The following is a 19,048-nucleotide window of genomic DNA, read 5'->3' as shown; positions in this document are numbered from 1 at the left end:
TCGTCACCACCATTCTTAATTCATGGCGTTATGGGTTGGGTAAGCTACAAAAAGGTCTCAGGATGAACCACGGTCCTCTTGGTATCACCAGTGCCCTTCTCACAAACCCGAAACTCAACCTTTCATGCAGCTTTTGGGTCCTACATAAAGCTTTGGTTTTCCATGACCTAGTGCAAATTGCAAAGTTGGTTCTCATGCACAACATAGCTCAAAGTGACAACCATTTTCACTCAATCAATTTAGTAAATCTTGGCCTGTGCATCTCTCAATACTAATAATAATCACATACTCAAATGCAGGGAAACTTTAGTATAGTAGAGGAATTTAACACCGTACAATATTCCAATGATTATAAAAAGCTTTAAACAAACAGCAGACTGAAAACCACCACTTGAGACTTCAAATCCTTGCAACAAGCTGTTCAAACCTTCCAAAGACCTAATTTTTTGGCAACCTACAAATGGGTTTTACCACTAAAATGGGTTTTCCAACCTCAGAGGGAAATGCAGAGCCTCTAAAATGCTATGAAAGAAATCTATAAATGTCTCAAGCAAAGGTTTCATGTTTCTTTAAAAACAAAAAATAGAGAAATGCCTCTATTGACAATGTTCATTTCTGCATACAAAAAAGTCACCAATATACTTGTGCGCTTAAAAAAAGAAGCATTGTGACTTACAGCACGTAGGTCTGAAAAATCTTTCAGAAATGCTTGAACCCAATCCTTTGAAGGGAGCAGATCAAGTGAGCACATGGGAATAGGCGGGATTGCCGGCATGTAATTAGTCTGCTTACAGAAAAGCTTTTTCTCACCAATTTTCGCTATTTTCACCTTTGGGCATTGGGCAGTCTCCCACCTTAAAACAAAACCACATTCCAGCTTCTTGAAAATCAAGCAACTATACAATGTTCTTCAATACAGCATATAACATTCTGACACGCAGATGTAGACCTAGTGATATCTTTGCATACCAACGCCATAGTAAAAAAAACAATCAGCTCAACACTTCAAGATTAGTTCAAGTTCAGAGAGAACTAATATGTAAATGCCCAAAAAATTAACACTTGAAAATCTTAAGGGACCCTATTGTCGTACCAATACTGCTTAGCTTAAGTGCTTCCAGTTTTCATCATCTCTTGAGGATAAACATTCATTGATATAAATTATAGAATTGCCTTATCTTCATGAATGGATCATCTCATTTGCATCCAGATTCCAAGCTCCTATAGATGCATTGACACGCCCACACCACACCTACAAAATAGACCTAATATTCATGCCCAGATCCCTAACCAAGAAAGAAAAGAAAGAGACCATTGTAAAAAGAACATTTGAACTTTTAGCAATTTAAAGTAGAAAATGTCATGCTTATGACCAGCAGAGAATCGCATCCTCAGGGTAAGGAAAGCATGAAGCATAGGTCCCATCTCAGGGCAGGACCATCTTCTAAGACCAGGTGACCTCCAAACATTCAAGAGAAGCCAATGGTGGAGCCGTCAATCAATCGTGTTGTTGGGAAACCCCTTTCTCTCATCCTTGCAAGGGGAAGGGAAGAACTGGAGTTGAAAGGTATGCCAAACCACAAGACAAGCTTGTTCAAGCATGGCCATCCTATTCAGTTATTGAGGACTCACATGCCACGTATTATACATCTTTTCACTTATTGAGGATACACAAGCCAGGTCTGATAAAATTTGTGGATTTGATACCATCCCACACTACCAAACAGCTAAATTCATTGAAGAAGTGTCTTTAGTGAAGCCTCCTAGTGGGCATTACACCAATCTTTAATGGGGAGGAGGATAGAAATAAATGTGGAGACAACACATGTTCTCTTGCTATTTATCATTGTACGGGTTCCAAAGTCAAAGGGTAGTGTATAGCCATAGCGTGTGAACACTCCTTATAAGTGTAGTAGTATATTTATGTATGAATAGCCTCTTAGGCTTGGATATGATATTGTGCAAGTGTGTGTATGCAAGTGCGTAGGAAGTTTCCTTAGAGAGACTTGGTCTAGCTTTGATTGAGTCAAAAGATAAGGCTATATGCCTATAAAACCATGTATTTGATGGAGGTTTGGATTATCAAGAGAATCAATACAATCCTCATTGAATCGTGCAATAGTTTCTCTCTTGCATTTTATCTCTCTTCAACTTAGTTCTCTCTCTATCTCTACATGATGGGAATGTTTGATCCTCCATAGCTTGCTGATTTGCAAACCTTAGGTCAACAAATTGGTATCAGAGCCACGTGTGCCTCTCTAGCAGCTGGTCACGAGTCGCCACCACAACTTAACCAGTTGCATAGAAAGAGTGCTATAGTCGTAATCTTAAAGCCAATCGCTATCTTCAATGGACTACGCCTCTTAACAGTCGATTGAGAAGGTAAACGCCCGCTACCAGCTGGGTTCTTTGTTTTGGTCCTCCTAACCACCATGTCGCCCAGCGCTCATCCTCTACGCTGCCCTCTTTACCAAGACGTCCCTATTGTGCCTCAAGGAAAAGGACAGAGTAAAGTAATTGACAGAACATTGATTGATAATCTCAATTTCACTTGCATCCTTAATAGTGATGTGATGAGCAGATGGGTTACAAGATATGAGGATGCAAAGACAAAAAGGCAAGCAGAAAGAGCTCTCTTTCGGAGGCAACATGGCTCTTGTAAGGCGTACCCTAAGCATCTAGCAACACTTCCGAATGATATCCATGTCGATTGATTGCATGAGGAAATGGAGAGAGCAGAGAGCGGCGAGGGGCTGCATATCACGGCGGAAGAATGGGAGTATGCACGAGGATGCATGTTAAAGGTACATAGAACTAATGTTTTGCATTAGTTGTAAGTGATTTGCTTTTAATATTTATTCCGCCTGCTACCATTCTCTATGCAGCTGCCAGTCTCTCATAAAGCCTTATCTTCAACACTTCAACGTCGTCTGCTTATTTTTCTCTTCCACACAACAGAGTCGCTAATGACCTTTGATGCTGCTCCCCCTCCTGCGCAATTCCTCTGAATGTTGGATCATTGCAGGCGCCCCAACCTTTGTGCATCTAGTCGACAGTCATCGGCACAACAACTACACCTGTCTATGCATCTAGTCGGCAGTTGTTGGCATAGAGTCTCAACACTGACGGTGCCCTATCCAGTATTACTGCCACTCATCCTATACGGGTAGCTCCCAGTCGACCACGCCACAACCTCAAGAACCTCATCGCGCCTACAAACCTCAACGCAAAACTAGAGCGCCTCCAAGCAAGAGAAAGATAAGGTTCTATTTATATTTATTTATTTTTTGAAGAAAAAAGAGTTTTTTTTTTAGGAGGACAAAAACAAAAACCAAAAAAAAAAACACAACAAAAAGAAAACCAAAAAAAAAAGGGGAAAGAATTAAAAGCCTTAACAAGACTCACTATGGGGCAACCAATATTATTACGGAATATGCCTTGATTTGAGAATTTTCTTTCATTCCTTTGGAGGGACATTTCACGCACTAATTTTGGGCTAAAAAGTTTTTTATCTTTAATATTTTAACTTGCTCTTTCATATGAACGAGATAGACACTGGCTATCGCTGGCTAAGATCCCCGTAAATTATCTTGTGAGCACCCTTTACAAAGTTTTCAATCATAGGAGAAAAGTGCATTAAGTGTTTTGTGATCTCAAACTATGTAAAGTATTTAGACACTACTTTTAAGCTTCAAGCCAAAAGTAATACCTATCCTCATCATGAATCATGGCTTCTCAAGCAAAAATCAATAAATTTGAAAGAGAAGGTTTCCACTCCTGACAGAAGAATGTCAAATTCACCTTTATGAGGAAAGGAATATGGAATATGGCAAACGGAAAAGAGAAAAAGTCAACAACACAGCAAGGAAAGACAAGAAGTGTTGAAATATACACCAAACACATCCCTAGAAGGATGGGGCCAAATGAACCATGCACATGTGAAAGGGACCAAATCACTTGGCTTGTGGGTGAAGCTTCTCTAGCACGTAGTTTTGTGTTTAACCACTTGTTTTGATGAAACCACTAGGTGGTATTGAGTTGTATGGAATCTATAAAAGGACACTTGCCTATGAAGTAAGTAATCAACCATTTTGTCCAACATTGTTGTCTCCTTTGTGTGTATACATCATTTTACACTATTCTTCCTTATTATGTGTTTTAACCTAGCACCGATATTTGATCCACCATAGCCAACTTGCACATGGTTTTCAATATTCCAACATGGTATCTTAGAGCAAAGAATAGGTAGGGATCCTAGGACGACCTCAACCCCAAATTAGGTCACATTTATTGATATCTTATCCTTTTCACTAGATTCCAAAGTTGCCAACCATAACCACAGCTGGTGGAGGACTCAATGCTCCCAGCTCACTCATTCATTGCCCACCAAAATTTGTGAGGGTCTTGCCTATCTCTAGGCGCAGTAGCGTGGCACACCAATTAGGCGGATTCGGCTGTATACATTGCGCCATTGTCGTTTTCCCCAAATCAAGTCATTTTTTGCTCTCGCGCGGTCGTACAGTCTATGCCACCTCTACAGTCCGCCATTGTCTAATTGCTCTTAGCTGTAGGTGCGCCATTAGACAATGGCGGACTGTACAGGGCTTGACCAACAGCTTTCTCAGCTAGGAGAACTGAACGCTTTAGCAGAGTTGTGTTTTTCACAACCATAGCCACAAGCTCTTCTAACTATCATTAGTGGTTAATTGTCACTAATCCTATCTTATTTTGGCTAATCAAGTGTTCTATCTAAGCATTATCACTTGTTTCTATCTCAATGTTTGTCTTGGCTTCTCTTACAAGGCCCAACAAGGTTCTTGAAATCAAGGTGACTCAAGTTTGAGGCAAACCCTCTTCAATACTTACTCTCACTCTCAAGTGTGTTGCTCAACTCTCTCAACCCTAATGGCCTCACATGACACTACCTTCCACTTTAAGGGGCAAAATTTCTACAATTGGCAAACCCGAATCAAGCTCATCCTCATGAAGAAAGGCCTATGGAGCATTACAAATGGAAAGGAGAGGAAGCCAAGGGACCAAGGTACTATTCCGGCATGGAAGACCAGAGATGACAAGCAAGAGACATCATAACTCTTGAGTTGGATGATACATACATTCATCCTGCAGACGGGTGTGAATCTTCCAAGGCTTCATGGGATCAATTGGATACCCTGTTTGGGGCTCAATCTAGGAGCTCTAAGTTTGGTTTGCTTATTGAGTTTTTTAAACTTGATATGAAGTCTACAACTTCTCTTGCATCTCATCTTAACTACATGCAAAGTCTTATGACCCAACTTGCAGGCATCTCACTAAAGGTGGATGAAGACATTGCCATTGCCATTGCGGTGCTACTCAAGTCATTGCCTCCGATTTTAACAACATTGTGACAACTTTGACCAGCATGTCTATCACAAAGCTCTTCATTGTTGAAGCTTCTCTTTTGGAGGAGGAGAATAAGTTGAAGTTCAAAGCCAAAGAGGACACCTTGTCCAACACTTCACCAAATCAAGTAGCTCTCTACACATCAAATAAAGGCTACAAAGGGAAGGCTAAGTACAACTCTTCAATCATTTGTGATTTTTGTCACAAACCAGGATACATTGAGAATGATTGTTTCTTTCGAAAGAAGACTCAAAAGGCCTACATTATGCATGAAGAGTATGGAGATGAAGGAGAAGAGCACGGAGAACCAAAGGAAGACAACAAAGGGCATCATAAAGCCCTCACAATGCATAGTGAATACCTTCTATAGATCATGTCTTGGGCCCGGCCCCAAACTCTTATTGCCCAACTTTACATAGTGTTGTAAATCTTTGTAAAACAACCATTAAACCTCCATCCCAACTACTCCTAACTAGCCTCAAGCTTAAATTGCCATCCTAAACTTATATGGTCATGGTAAGCAGTCATAGTAAGAGGGAAATCATCTAGCATGAATGTTAGGTAAGCATAAGTTATGGTGAGTCATCAAAGGTCATCAATATCATTGTAATGATTATGTATTTAAAGGGGGGTGTTGAAATATACACCAAACATATCCCTAGAAGGATGGGCCAAATGGACCATGTACATGTGAACGGGACCGAATCACTTGGCTTGTGGGTGAAGCTTCTCTAGCATGTAGTTTTGTGTTTTAACCACTTGTTTTGATGAAACCACTAGGTGGTATTGAGTTGTATGGAATCTATAAAGGGCACTTACCTATGAAGTAATCAATCAACCATTTTGCCCAACATTGTTGTCTCTTTTATGTGTATACATCATTTTACACTATTCTTCCTTATCATGTGTTTTGACCTGACACTAGTATTTAATCCACCATAGCCAACTTACAAATGGCTTTCTATATTTCAACAAGAAGGCCCTTGCTATCATAGCCTTGGGATTAAGTGACTCATTTATCCATCATATTGATGGGTGTGATACATCACACGAGACTTGGATACATCTTGAAACTGTGTTTGGTGCACAAGAAAAGTGCTCCAGGTTTAGCTTGCTAATAAAGTTTTTTGAACTAAAAATGAAACCAAAAGAGTCTCTCTCCTTACATTTGAACTCCATGAAAAGCATGCTAACACAATTGGCAAGTATCAAAGCTGCCATATATGAAGACATCGCAATTGTAGTCTTACTCATCCAGATGAAGAGTATGATAATATTGTTACCACTCTTACAAATCTATCAATATCGAAATTGGTGGATATTAAAGCTTCTCTCTTAGAGAAGGAAAGAAAGATCAAGCAAAGAAATTCCAGCTCCAACCACAATGAAGGGGGAAACTTATTTCACGAAGCAGAAGCAAAAGGGCTACACCAATACCAAGAATTACTCCAAGGACTCCACCAACAAAACCAATAACAAATGTGGATTCTGTGGTAAGACGAATCATAAGGGAAAAAACTATTTCTTGAAACAAAATACCAAAGCTTTGATTGTTGAAGATAATCAAGAAGAAGATGAAGTGGAGACCTCACTAGAAGAGGCCAATCTTATGGTTGACTCAGATTGGGCTTTTTAGGCTACTCTTGCTACCAAAGACCTCTTGGCCTAACATTCGACAAGAAACCTCCAACCAAGATTTGTATCAAACCTATGGACATTAGATCTCTAATGTATCCAAATATATATCACTTGATAGAACATATGTGTATCTAGAATTGAATCAATCCCTAGGCATTAGAACATCTATTGTAGGAGAGATGTTGAAGACAACCATAGTTTCCACGAGTTTCGGAAACGAGAGTGCGGAGCACAGCGCGAAACGGCGTTTTGGAGTTTCGGCCTCCGGGAAGAAATGGGGAAACAGAGTTTCGGTTTTTAAGGTTTAATACATACATATATCATTGATAAAAACATTACAAAAGCTTGAAAAATACATCTTTGCTCAAGTTCAATATATTATATGACTTATGATTTATCACATCAATCATTCAATGTCAAATGATAGATCAAAAAACAAGCCGATGGTTTTGACACGTAGAAAAAAACAGGCAACCCAAAATACCGTTTCCAAAAACGAAAACGTTTTCGAAACGTTTTGCCGTTTCGGTAGCTCCGAAACGCCGTTTCTGAAAACTGTGGAGACAACACATGTTCTCCTACTATTTATCATTGTACGAGTTCCAAAGTCAAAGGGTAACGTATAGCCATAGTGTGTAAACACTCTTTATGAGTGTAGTAGTATATCTATGTGTGTTTATGTGTAAATAGCCTCTTAGGGTTGGATATAATATTGTGCAAGTATGTGTGCGCAAGTGTGTAGGAAGTTTCCTTAGGGAGACTTGGTCTAAGTTTGATTGAGTCAAAAGATAAGGCTACATGTCTATAAAATCATGTATTTGGTGGAGGTTTGGATTATCAAGAGAATCAATACAATCCTCATTGAATCGTGCAATAGTTTCTCTCTTGCATTTCATCTCTCTTCAAATTAGTTCCCTCTCCATCTCTACATGATGGGAATGTTTGATCCTCCATAGCTTGCTGATTTGCAAACCTTAAGTCTACAAATATATATTGTCCATGCCTATAGAGGCTCAAAGCCTATAAAAGCATTGTACTTGAATGAAGTAATATAAGTTTTCTCTTTGAAGCAGTCTCTCTCTAACTCTGGTTCACATGTAGGTTCACGCTCTTTTTGTATAAACTAGCCTTACATCCTTCTCTAGTATGAAGTAGGCCTATCTGGGACACGAAAATCTAAGAACAAGGCCTATGACAGGGTTGGTGTATGCACTTATTAGGGGTAATAAGCATACTTTATTCCCTAATAATTGCAAAGGATAAATTTTTCCCTTAGAATTTATAACTAGTAAAGATTGTATGACAAGAATATCTTCCAAAATATGGATAGGTGTGGTTTTTATAACTGTAATAATTGGTCCATATGATATTAGGTATACCTACCTCCAGGCTCACATCTATAGGCTCATGGCTCACAAGTCCAGTGGACTCATGGCTCACATCTCCAAGCTATCATGTCTAAGCTCACATTCCCTACTTGAGAGTTGGTTTAGCATAGTTTTTGGTGGTTTTTATGGTTTTTTGAACTTGATGGGGTGTGTTCAGTGTTTCTAATCCTAATTAAGAGGTGTGATGCATTTAATACGTGTTTTTTTATTGTTTTTAGATGATTTAAAAATGCTTCTACTCTACCAATTTAACAATGCATGAACAATTTATGAAAAAATATGAAATGCATAAACTAAAATTGACAACTCCACTCTAATTCAACCTAATGGAACTCAAATGTCACGTGCATCCCGCACTTGGATGCCACGTAGACATATATGTACAGAAGGTGCAGGATTTGGGATGGAAAATTGGTCCCATGTGAGCCCAGTCCGGGAAGGCCTTGGCTGTGCCAACCAACCATGGGATGGCCATGGAAGGGCTGTAGGACAGCCTTAGGGCTCCTGGACAAGCAGCCGACAGGGTACACAGTCCTAGAGGACTGTAGGCCAAGTGTGGGGCAGCCCACACAGGCTGCCCAGCAGCCAGAAACAGAGGCGCCTGATGGCCAACAGCTCATTTAGGTGATGCGTAGGTTTTCTAGCATTTAATGCTGATTTTTTGGTCGTGGGGTATTTTTCAGTCGGCCGACTGGTGTTATTCCAGCCGACTAGCATCCTAGAGGGGTATAAATACCCATTGCATTTTTTATTTTTTATTTTTTTTTCCCCGAGAAAAGATCCTTTCATTAGTTATATAAAAACGCCCGTAGGGCTACAAAGGATCCTCTCTGCTCATAAGAAAACAGAGCAGAGAACAAAGCAAGGCAGCCAGGGAGACTCTCCCTAGGTGCTGAAAAAATACAAGAATCAGTACAAAGAACTGAGAGGCTATATCATACAATAGGAGGGGGGAAAAGCCAAACAGGTGGCCTGTAGTGCCAACGGGGGGACCCCATGTGTAGGGTATAGAAGGGGCCGTTGCGTCAAGTGGTGTGAAAGGCCTGGCGCCGCAAGATCACCTCATCCGCGGATGCAGTCGTACTGTCCTCGCAGGGTGTGGATGAGCTCCTGCCAGATAGCCCGCACTGTCTCTGCTTGTGGCTCCGGTCTCCCCTCAAAGGCCCTGAAACACCGGGCCCTCCAGGTGAACCATATGGTGAGGCTGCTGAGGAGCTCCCATCGTAGATCCCTCTCCTGTGTCCGGCGCCGGACGAGAAGTCCGGTGAAGGAACAAGGCAAGGCTAGCCCCTAATGAATCTGATGGCCTGGCTGTCCTACTCCGTCTCATAGCCCATAGCAAGCCCTAACGAAGTCGACCAAGCAGCGGCACCCCACGTATACATCCCCTCTGGAGCGAGGGGGGCCAGAATGCGCAGCATCCGCAGCCAAATCTGATGCGCCTGAGGGCAGTCCCATAGGCAATGTCTCTGTGTCTCCATAGGGTGGCCGCATCGGACGCAGGCCGCCGGAAGACCGCTGTAGACAAGCCAGGTGCCAACTGCCGAACCCCTGTGGGCAACCAGCCACTGGAAAGTCGAGATCCTGCGTGCCTGTCGACTAGCCCAGAGCCTGGTCCAAAAGTCCTCCAGGAACTCTGGTGAGAGCCCCTGAAGCTGCCAATGCCCCGATGCAGCTGGAGAGACCATCCTCCTCGCCGTCAAAATACGTCGCCCCAACCGAACAGTATACTGAAAAAAGGTGATCTCTGTGGCCTCAAGGGATGCATAAGGATCATGCCACTCGTACTCGCCAGGGTCCCACTGGAGCCGGGCCAAGGGGCGCGCTGCATATGCCCATATACGCCAATCAGAGTCCACCTCTGTAGGGTCTAGGTCAATATTCCACTTCCGAGAAGCGGCGGCCACCACCCGTAATCCTCTGAAAGATGCACTCTGCAACCAAAGGCGACTCCACCTCCACTCTCTGAAGTCTGCCCTCATCCTAGATCTCATAGTAGAGGCATCTGCCATCCTCAGTGCTAGCTCTGACAGCAATCAGGATCTCCAATTGAGTAAAGGCTCCCATCCACCGTGGGGCCACGGGCTTGAAAGGCGTGAACCACTCCTCTGTGAGTGCCTCCTGAATGTCACCCTCATAATCAACCCCCCTCTGAAGTGACCCAGCCTCTCCACCTGGATCTCCTCTGGAAGACTACAGAAGGCCTGCCGCCATTGGTCCCCAGGCTAGACGAGGCCGATAACCCAGCATATGACCCTGCTCTGTGCGAACCGCTGGGCTCCAAATGAGCGGCTGTCTGGCCCGTTCCTCATCACAAGAAGGAGGTCTCTGAGAGAGCCCCGGTCTCAGCAGCTCCCAAGCTCTCAGGATGCTCAAGACAAATCTGTCCTCCCATCCTCTACTAAGGCCTGTCCTCCTCATCTCCGTGAAGATCCATCGTATCTCTGGTGCCCAAGTGCCCCCTGCTGGGGGAGCTCGAGCTTGCAGCCGCTGCAAAAGAAGCTCTTTCCAAGGCTTAGCGCCTGGAAGCAACCCCCGAACAATAAGCTTCCCCAATAAGGCTCTACTCTGATCAACTGGATCTATAATGCCCAAGCCTACCTGGGCCAACGGAAGTGTAATAACTGCCCAAGCAACCTTTGCCCTGGCTAGCTGACCATCCCGCCCAAACCAAAGAACGTTCCTGATCAGCCTCTGTACCTGGCTGATACAAGAGCTCGAGAAAATCCAGCAAGACGTAATGTACCACATGGTCGCTAAAAGCACCTGATTTGCCACCACCACCCTCCCAGCCAAGGATAGCCGAGCTGTACTCCAATACAAAAGCTTCTTCCGAATGCTCAGAAGAAGCGGGGCAATCTGCTGCTCAGGTGACAAATCTAGTCCAATCTGGCATCCCAAATATCGCACTGTTGTGCAAGGAGGAATCCATCTAAAACCCGGGTCTGGGCTCCATGCCGGAGTGGGAGCGCTACTAATCCAAAAGGCCGCTGTCTTGCGCCAATTGATCAATGCTCCCGAAGCTGCACTAAAAACCTGGAGCGACTGCTCTGCCCGCTGAAGATTGGCCTCCTGGCCATGCAAAAATAAACCCGTGTCATCACCAAACTCAGCATCGAGCAAGTCCTCCCCCCTGACTGGGAGCTGAAGTCCTCTCAAACCAACCTCCTCTGCCGTCAGATACATGCTCATAGCCTCCGCAAAGAAGAGAAAAAGAAACAGGGCAAGAGGACACCCCTAGCGGTCTGATCTGGTCAACTCAAAACTCGGCCCCCTTCCTCCTGACCCATTGCATATTTCAATCCATTCATCTCATAATTCACCAAGTGCTAAAGCTGATCAAAGGGCCAGGACAGCCAAGGACAAGCTAACGCAGAAGGGGTGAAGGATTGAAGGTCAAGGGCAGAGATCTATCTCAACCAAGAAGGTTCAAGTTCAGTCTTTTATTTTAGTTTTGCATCATTCTAATAAAAGCACCATTCGTGGTGGGGGCCCTACAGAGGGTATTCGGGACCCAATACTGTGTCCACGCCATTCACAGCCTCAACATCGGCGATGTATGATATCTTATATCCCTCTTATGGCACTGGATGGAGTTAGACATAGATCTGCATAGCATGCTTGTACTACCCCTTCAGCATATAGAGATGCATCTTGCCTTAGCACTCCATCCACATCCCCACCCCCCTTTATATTGTTTGTATATGGGCTCCACCGATCCATGATGATTCACAGTTGTATCCAGACACATGCACACTTTTTCTTTTCTTTCTTTTCTTCCGATGACCGGAAGAACACAGTTATATTATTTTTTGTCTCATAGGCCGACTTTGGCCTCTCGTAGACATTAATATATCTTTCTTTCTTTCTTTCTCTCTCTCTATTTTTCTGCACATTTACATTCAGTTCTGTGCGTTAATTTCGTCGCGACAAGTGTGTTGTTTTTCTGAGCATTGAAGTTACCGATCTCCCCCGAAGCTTCCTCATGCTACACCAAAACTATGGCGCAATAGAGAATAAAATGAAGAAGCCGTCTATTGAAGACTAGTTCTTAAAAGAATTTTATGCTAATTAGCATAACCTGATTTAGGGTTAAGAGACTCCATACCTATAGTCAAAATTTCATCAAGTTTTGTATCATCCAGTGCTGTCAAGCCTGAGGCATTGACTTGAAGTATTCAAGGTAAAAAGCCCAAAAGAGGTTTGGAAGATATTGTCCACATGGTAGCCGTGCAAGAAGAGATTTGATCTAGACATGTATGGAACCCCCAAAGAAGAAATGCTAAAATGAGAATAGAGGCTTGACGAGAAAGGATACATACATAGTTGCAACCAAAAAAGAGCGATACTCATGTATATATGTGCATACATACACAAGTCCAACCAAAAAAGCGTGTATGATACTCATGTATATATGTGCTCTTCTATTTACTTTTTCTAAGGAGCAGAAGCATGTTAAGGTAACAAACAACATAATCACTAAATTAAGAGTAAAACAACGACTACTTTTTTTTAAATGGATTAGAATGGTTGCACGTATGATAACCCAGGTCCCAAGTATGATTGGCAAGCTCTGAAATAAACACATTAATATTTATTATACTTCCAAGTGTTTGAAGTATGGTAAGTATGATTAAAACTATGCCACAGCACACCAAAGCTGGAAGCAAGAGCAACAAGCCCAAGTGTTAAGGTTTAGCAAACCTTGTAGGCCAAGGCCAAATTACATGAGAATGAAACTTGTAGGAAATATAAAAGCAAGTGCAAAACTAGAAATAAAACAAGAGCAAATGAAATACAAAGAGTTACCTTGAGATGAGTGTAGACAAGACACAAGATTGATACTTTCATTGATGTGATACCTACAATATATAGGTGAGAAGTACAAGATTGAGTAGACTGACTTATGGGATAAATGTAGAGGTGCCACATGGCACTAGACTCAAGACACAAAGACTTAAGTGAAACTAGACTAGAAATAGTACACCTAGTGTGCACTTATTTCCAACACCCTCCTTAAGTGGACACTAGGAGGAAGACAAAAAAGACAAGACTAGAAGATAGACATAAAGACTGATAGACTGAGAGACAAGACATGAGAGACAAGAAGATCCTGAGACACCCCTCCTCAAGTGATATCCTCATATGGGTCCACAAGGGTAGGGACAAGATGGATCTAAAACAAGACACAGTCAGATTGATAGACAGATAGACAGACAACAGATAGATAGACAGACAAGACTAGACAGACAACAGATAGATAGACAGACAACAGATAGATAGACAGATGACTGACTGTAGACAAGCAGATGGACCTTGAAGACAACCCCTCCTCAAGGGCAATCGCTGCCTCTTGGGTAGGGACAAGAGAGGTGTCAAAAAGCATAATGAGTAAGACACTAGAACCCCTTGACCTACATCATCGGTGGTCAAAGTGGTAGACAAGAAAGGTGAAGTAATCAGAAAGCCCATTCCTCATCATGTGAGGAATGAACAGCAAGATCTGCTGTTGTAGATGCTGCAGCAACATGTGCTGAGGCAGATGCAGGGGCTGATGTAGAGGTTTTAGAGTAGCAGTCCTTTTCCCGGTGATTATCACGGCCACAAATGGTGCATGGATGAGCCTTGAAGCAGTCCTTCTCCAAATGATTAGTTTTTCCACAATGGGTGCAAGGCTTTCTTACCTTAGATCCTCCTTTCTTTGCTAAAAATGCAGTGTCAGTTACCTTTTGTTGTTTTGTTCTTTCCTCCTCTTGGAGAGCATTGATGATACCTTCAAGAGTAGGATTATTGTGATACTTGAAGGTAGTGACAAGAGTAGCATAGGTATCAGGTAAGCTTTTGAGAAGCACAGCAATAGCAATATCTTCGGAGATGGGGGACTTCACTGAAGCAAGCTGAACCATAAGACTGCGAAAATAATTGACATGAGAGGCTATAGTAGCTCCCTCCTGCATATATAGATCAAAGAATGAGATCATAAGTGCAATCTTAGAATTTTTAGAGCGGGGTCCAAAGAGGGTATCCAAAGTGATCCATGCTCGAGAAGCAGACTGTATGTCGGAGATGTGATGAATGTAATCATCTCCAAGACCGAGCAGGATGATAGCATAGGCTTTGTCATTCTTAGCAGTGGGAGCATAAGTGATAACTTGCTCAATGTCGGAATCTTCGGGAGCAGCATGGTGAACAATGTCCCAGAGACCTTCTTTCATAAGATGGCACTTGATTTTGATTTGCCAAGTATGAAAGTTGGAGCCATTGAATTTGTCGATAGACATGAGAGAATGAGTAGAAGAGGCCATGTGGGAAGGTCTTACCTCTTGCTAAAATGCAAGGGCAGTGTCTATTCCCTTACAAGATTGCAGAAATGAATGAAAGAAGAGATCCAAACTGTTTTTAGAAGCCGGCTCTCTCACCACTTGTCAAGGCCATAGCATTTGACAGCCTATCGAAGCATGAGGAACTAGCAGTTTGTAGATAAAAAAGGACTAATCAGCAAACTGATGGAGACAATGCACAATTACCTTGTAGACTCTTCAAGAGGAAGCAATGGCAGAACTGAATGCAGCAAAAAAATAGCTCGTTTAGGAGGACAGTCGATCTGCAGCTTCCTTGAGATGATACACACCCTTGAGTTGATGAAGAAGGCAGCCAAAGATGGGCTGCAACAGTATGGCGGGCAGCAGCAGCTCCAAGTGAGAGAGCAGTAGCAGCTTCACGAAAGCAACAGAAGTATGCAGCAGCTACTGAAATCAGGCCGGCGCAGGGTGGACAGTAGATTCAGGTCAGCGCAGCCTTGAGATAAATGGAGCCGGCGCAGGGTGGACAGCAGATTCAGGTTGGCGCAGCTATGAGATGAGTGGAACCGGCTGGTCCTACAGGCTGAGCGCAGCTAGGGAGAAGCTATGGCAGGCAACCTAGCTCTGATACCATGTAGGAAATGTAAAAGCAAGTGCAAAACTAGAAATAAAACAAGAGCAAATGAAATACAAAGAGTTACCTTGAGATGAGTGTAGACAAGACACAAGATTGATACTTTCATTGATGTGATACCTACAATATATAGGTGAGAAGTACAAGATTGAGTAGACTGACTTATGGGATAAATGTAGAGGTGCCACATGGCACTAGACTCAAGACACAAAGACTTAAGTGAAACTAGACTAGAAATAGTACACCTAGTGTGCACTTATTTCCAACAAACTCACCTCCCAACGATAGATTCCATCAGGAATTTACTTACATGAAAATTTGCATGAACTTTACATTAGGAGGCAATTCTAACTTATAAGCCACCTCTCCAACCCTTTTTAGGATTCAATAAGGTCCACAATCCCTAGAGGAATTTCCTTCCCCGTTCGCAACATCTCAGGACTCTTCGGTATCCACAGATAAATACGCATTCCCTTGGAAAACTCCCTCAGTGAACACTTCCTATCAGCATAAGCCCTTCCTATATTGAATCTCCATATCAAAGTCCTGCATAGGTTATGCCCACCGTGCCTCCCTCTTATCACAAATGTACTTGATCGACTCATGGTCAGTAAAGAATATAAATTTGCATACAAATAATGTCTCCAAATTTTCAATGCATGTACAACCGCATACAATTATTTCGCCTCACATGGCTATTGTTGGGGTAAAGGCGTTATGCCCACCCTTATAGTGTGTACAAGCCCATAAGTTATAGTACATAGTACACTTAGTACTTTTAATGTACTAAGTGCACTATGTGTACTAGTGCAATATACATGTGTGATAGGGGAGTCACACACTCATGCCTCATGAGTTGACTTATCCCCACAACTCTCTCTCCCTTGTTCTCTCTGTGTATGTCTCCCACACATGAATTAACCTAACCCTAATTCTTCCTTCTCCCACACAACTGGTATCAGAGCAGGCTGTGTTTTAGGGTTTCAAGATTCCTCTAATTTGAGAGTGCATTCCCATGTTGCTCTGCTTGTTTCATTCGGAGCCTGTAGGTGTTGAGAAGGGCGCCCTTGAAGCTTTGTGAAGGGCGTTGGTTGCTCAGCGATGGCATGGAGCACTTGCATGGGTGGAGCGTCCACAGGGTTTTCATGCAGGCCATTGATAGGCGAGTGTGGTAGCGGGACACCCAAGATCACGCACGTTCTCTGAACGTGTAGCGAAAACACGTGTAGCTCTACATGGCGAAGGCAGCATAGCGAGCCACTGAAGCGAGCGAAGAAGCAAACGGGCGTAATCACTAGTCTTTGGCGTCGACGACTGACTGCTGGGCGTGAAGCGAAGGCTACCACAGCCGAATAGAGGCAAGGCGACGTCAACAAGTGGCAGCTAGGCGAAGGCAGGCGAGCTGACTGCTGGGCGTGAAGCGAAGGCTACCACAGCCGAATAGAGGGAAGGCGACGTCAACAAGCGGCAGCTAGGCGAAGGCAGGCGAGCGAAAACCCATGAGCGTTGGGCGAAGAAGGTAGCGAATCAGTCGTGGGCAGTGTGAGCGTTAGCCACAAGGTGTAAGGCTATTAGGCGAATACAGAACGTGCCCGCTGCTTCTCATCGCTTGCCGCCTGCCACTTAGCCTCTTGCTTCCACACACCGAAAGACTTGGAGGTAGACGACAGCTTCTGTGTTGAAGACTCCAGAAACAAAGCAGCACACGAATTCTGCAGCACGCCTGAAGAGCCCTCCAATAGCATCAGATTTCTGCAGAGCAGCACCAAATTCAGCACACCCCCTTTCCTGCAACAAAATTCAGAAATTACAAGGTATCTTGCTTCAATTTTTTTTTGGGATTTGCAATTGAGCAAGTACAATCAACAATTGAGCAGGTACAGGTGCCCAATTGCTCAATTTTTGAGCAAAATTGGCAAAATTGGGTGACATTGGTCACAATCAGGATCAATTTGCAGGAAATTGGTCACAATCAAGATCAATTTGCAAGAAATTGGATGTCGAAATTTGGGGCTTTTGATGTAATTGTGCAATTAAGCACTCATACATGCTGTATGATGTGAAAAATCGCACATTTGGGCAAAATTGCAGCAAATTGCAGTGCAAATCAAGGGGCTTTTGTGCCGATTAAGTTGATTTGCATGCAGGGAATCGCATTTGATGCTGTGGATAATGTGTTGATGCCTTACAAGCACTCAATGTGCCTGTAAATCAAGGGGCTTTCATGTATTTGATGTATATGTGGCCAAGGGGAAGCATCGTGAACACTCTGAATGCCTTCATGTGCATCAATGTACCATGTATGATCAGAAATTGATCTTAATTCAAGGGGCTTTTCAAGTTTGTATGCTTGTTGAGCTTGGCAAAGCAACAGGCAAGACTTTTATGCCTTGAATCCTCAGAAATCAGCTTGCAATCAAGGGGCTTTTGCCCAATTTCTGTTCGGGACTGTTTTATGCAGTGTTCGGGACTGTAAAAGTCTGATTTTTACTCATTTGGACAGCCAGGAGAGCATTTATTGCTATTGTACCTGCTGGTACAGATTTGGCACAGCTTTGTGCAAGTTTTGGCATGGCTGTACACTGTTTTGAGTGACCAAAAGGTTCAATTTCAGCTGCTGTACTTGCCGGTACAGGTTTGGTACATCATTGGTGAGCACTTGGTACTGCTGTACAGTACTTTGGAAGGGCAACAGAGCACATTTAAGGTGCTGTCCAAAATCTGCAGCAACCAGATTTTGGTGATTTCATCACATAAAGTGGGAGAAAAGTTGCATTTGTGCTTCCGCAGTGGGAGATAAAGCTTGGGAGAAAAACTGTGAGCACTTTGTGTGCTTTTGGTGCAGTGTTTGCACATTTTGCAGGGAGTCAGGCATTGACAGGTTGCATTTTGCTATGGCAACCACAGGTGAGAGCTCTTCATTGCTTCACATCAAGAAGCTTGAAGGCTCGCATAACTATGATATTTGGCAAACCCAGTGCTACAATGTGTTGCTCCAGAAGAAGCAGCACAAGCCTATTAAAGAAAGGGGTGTAATGCCCGCTTCTCTTACTGCTGAAGAGTGGGAAGATATGGATGAGCTGGCAAGATCTACTATCATGTTGTCTGTGTCAGAGACTCATTACTTTTCAGCATTCGTGAAGAGAAGACAGCTTGGGGAATGTGGCAGAGATTGCAAGACTTGTATGCCCAACAAAGTGCCTCAAGCAAAGTGTATTGGTTGAAGAAACTCATAGGTCTTCAGATGAAGGAAGGGGCATCTATGACAGCCCATCTAAATGAGTTTAATGGTATTGTCAGCCAGGTCATTAATCAAAAGTTGGCAATGGACGATGAGTTCAAAGCCACTTTTCTGTTATGCACTTTGCCAGAGAGTTGGGACACATTCAGGACAGCCACTAGCAATTCGCATGCTATGCTGTCATATGCAGATGTTGAGGGTGCTCTTCTTCAAGAAGAGATGAACAGGAAAAACAACTCTGTTGGAAAGTCCAATGCAATGAATGCACGTGGGAGATCCCAGCAAAGGGGGAAAAGCCAAGAAAGGGAAAGGAGCAAGTTTCGCTCCAAAAAGGATTTGGAATGCCATTATTGTGGCAAGAAGGGACACATTAAAAAGCAATGCTACAAATGGAAAAATGATCAAAAGGAAAAGGGAAAAGGCAAAGACAAAGAGAAAGATGAAGCCAAAGATGTAAAGCCAA

General features: G+C 43.2%; 1 protein-coding gene across 2 annotated transcripts in view; it reads right to left on the bottom strand.

The window, feature by feature from the left end:
- LOC147632901 (uncharacterized) overlaps positions 1 to 19,048 on the bottom strand; it is a 57,761-nt gene that overhangs the window by 24,923 nt on the left and 13,790 nt on the right. For both annotated transcript variants that reach the window (XM_086807808.1, XM_086807807.1), the window contains exon 3: positions 677 to 854. In XM_086807808.1, coding sequence (XP_086663934.1) covers positions 677 to 854 — 178 coding nt within the window. The remainder of the gene's footprint in view (positions 1 to 676; positions 855 to 19,048) is intronic.

The sequence above is a fragment of the Cibotium barometz genome, chromosome 13, assembly GCF_041138505.1.
Source record: "Cibotium barometz isolate CiBa-2024 chromosome 13, ASM4113850v1, whole genome shotgun sequence".
NCBI lineage: Eukaryota > Viridiplantae > Streptophyta > Polypodiopsida > Cyatheales > Cibotiaceae > Cibotium > Cibotium barometz.
Note: the sequence above shows the minus strand (reverse complement) of the source record. Positions and strands in the feature narration are given on the sequence as shown.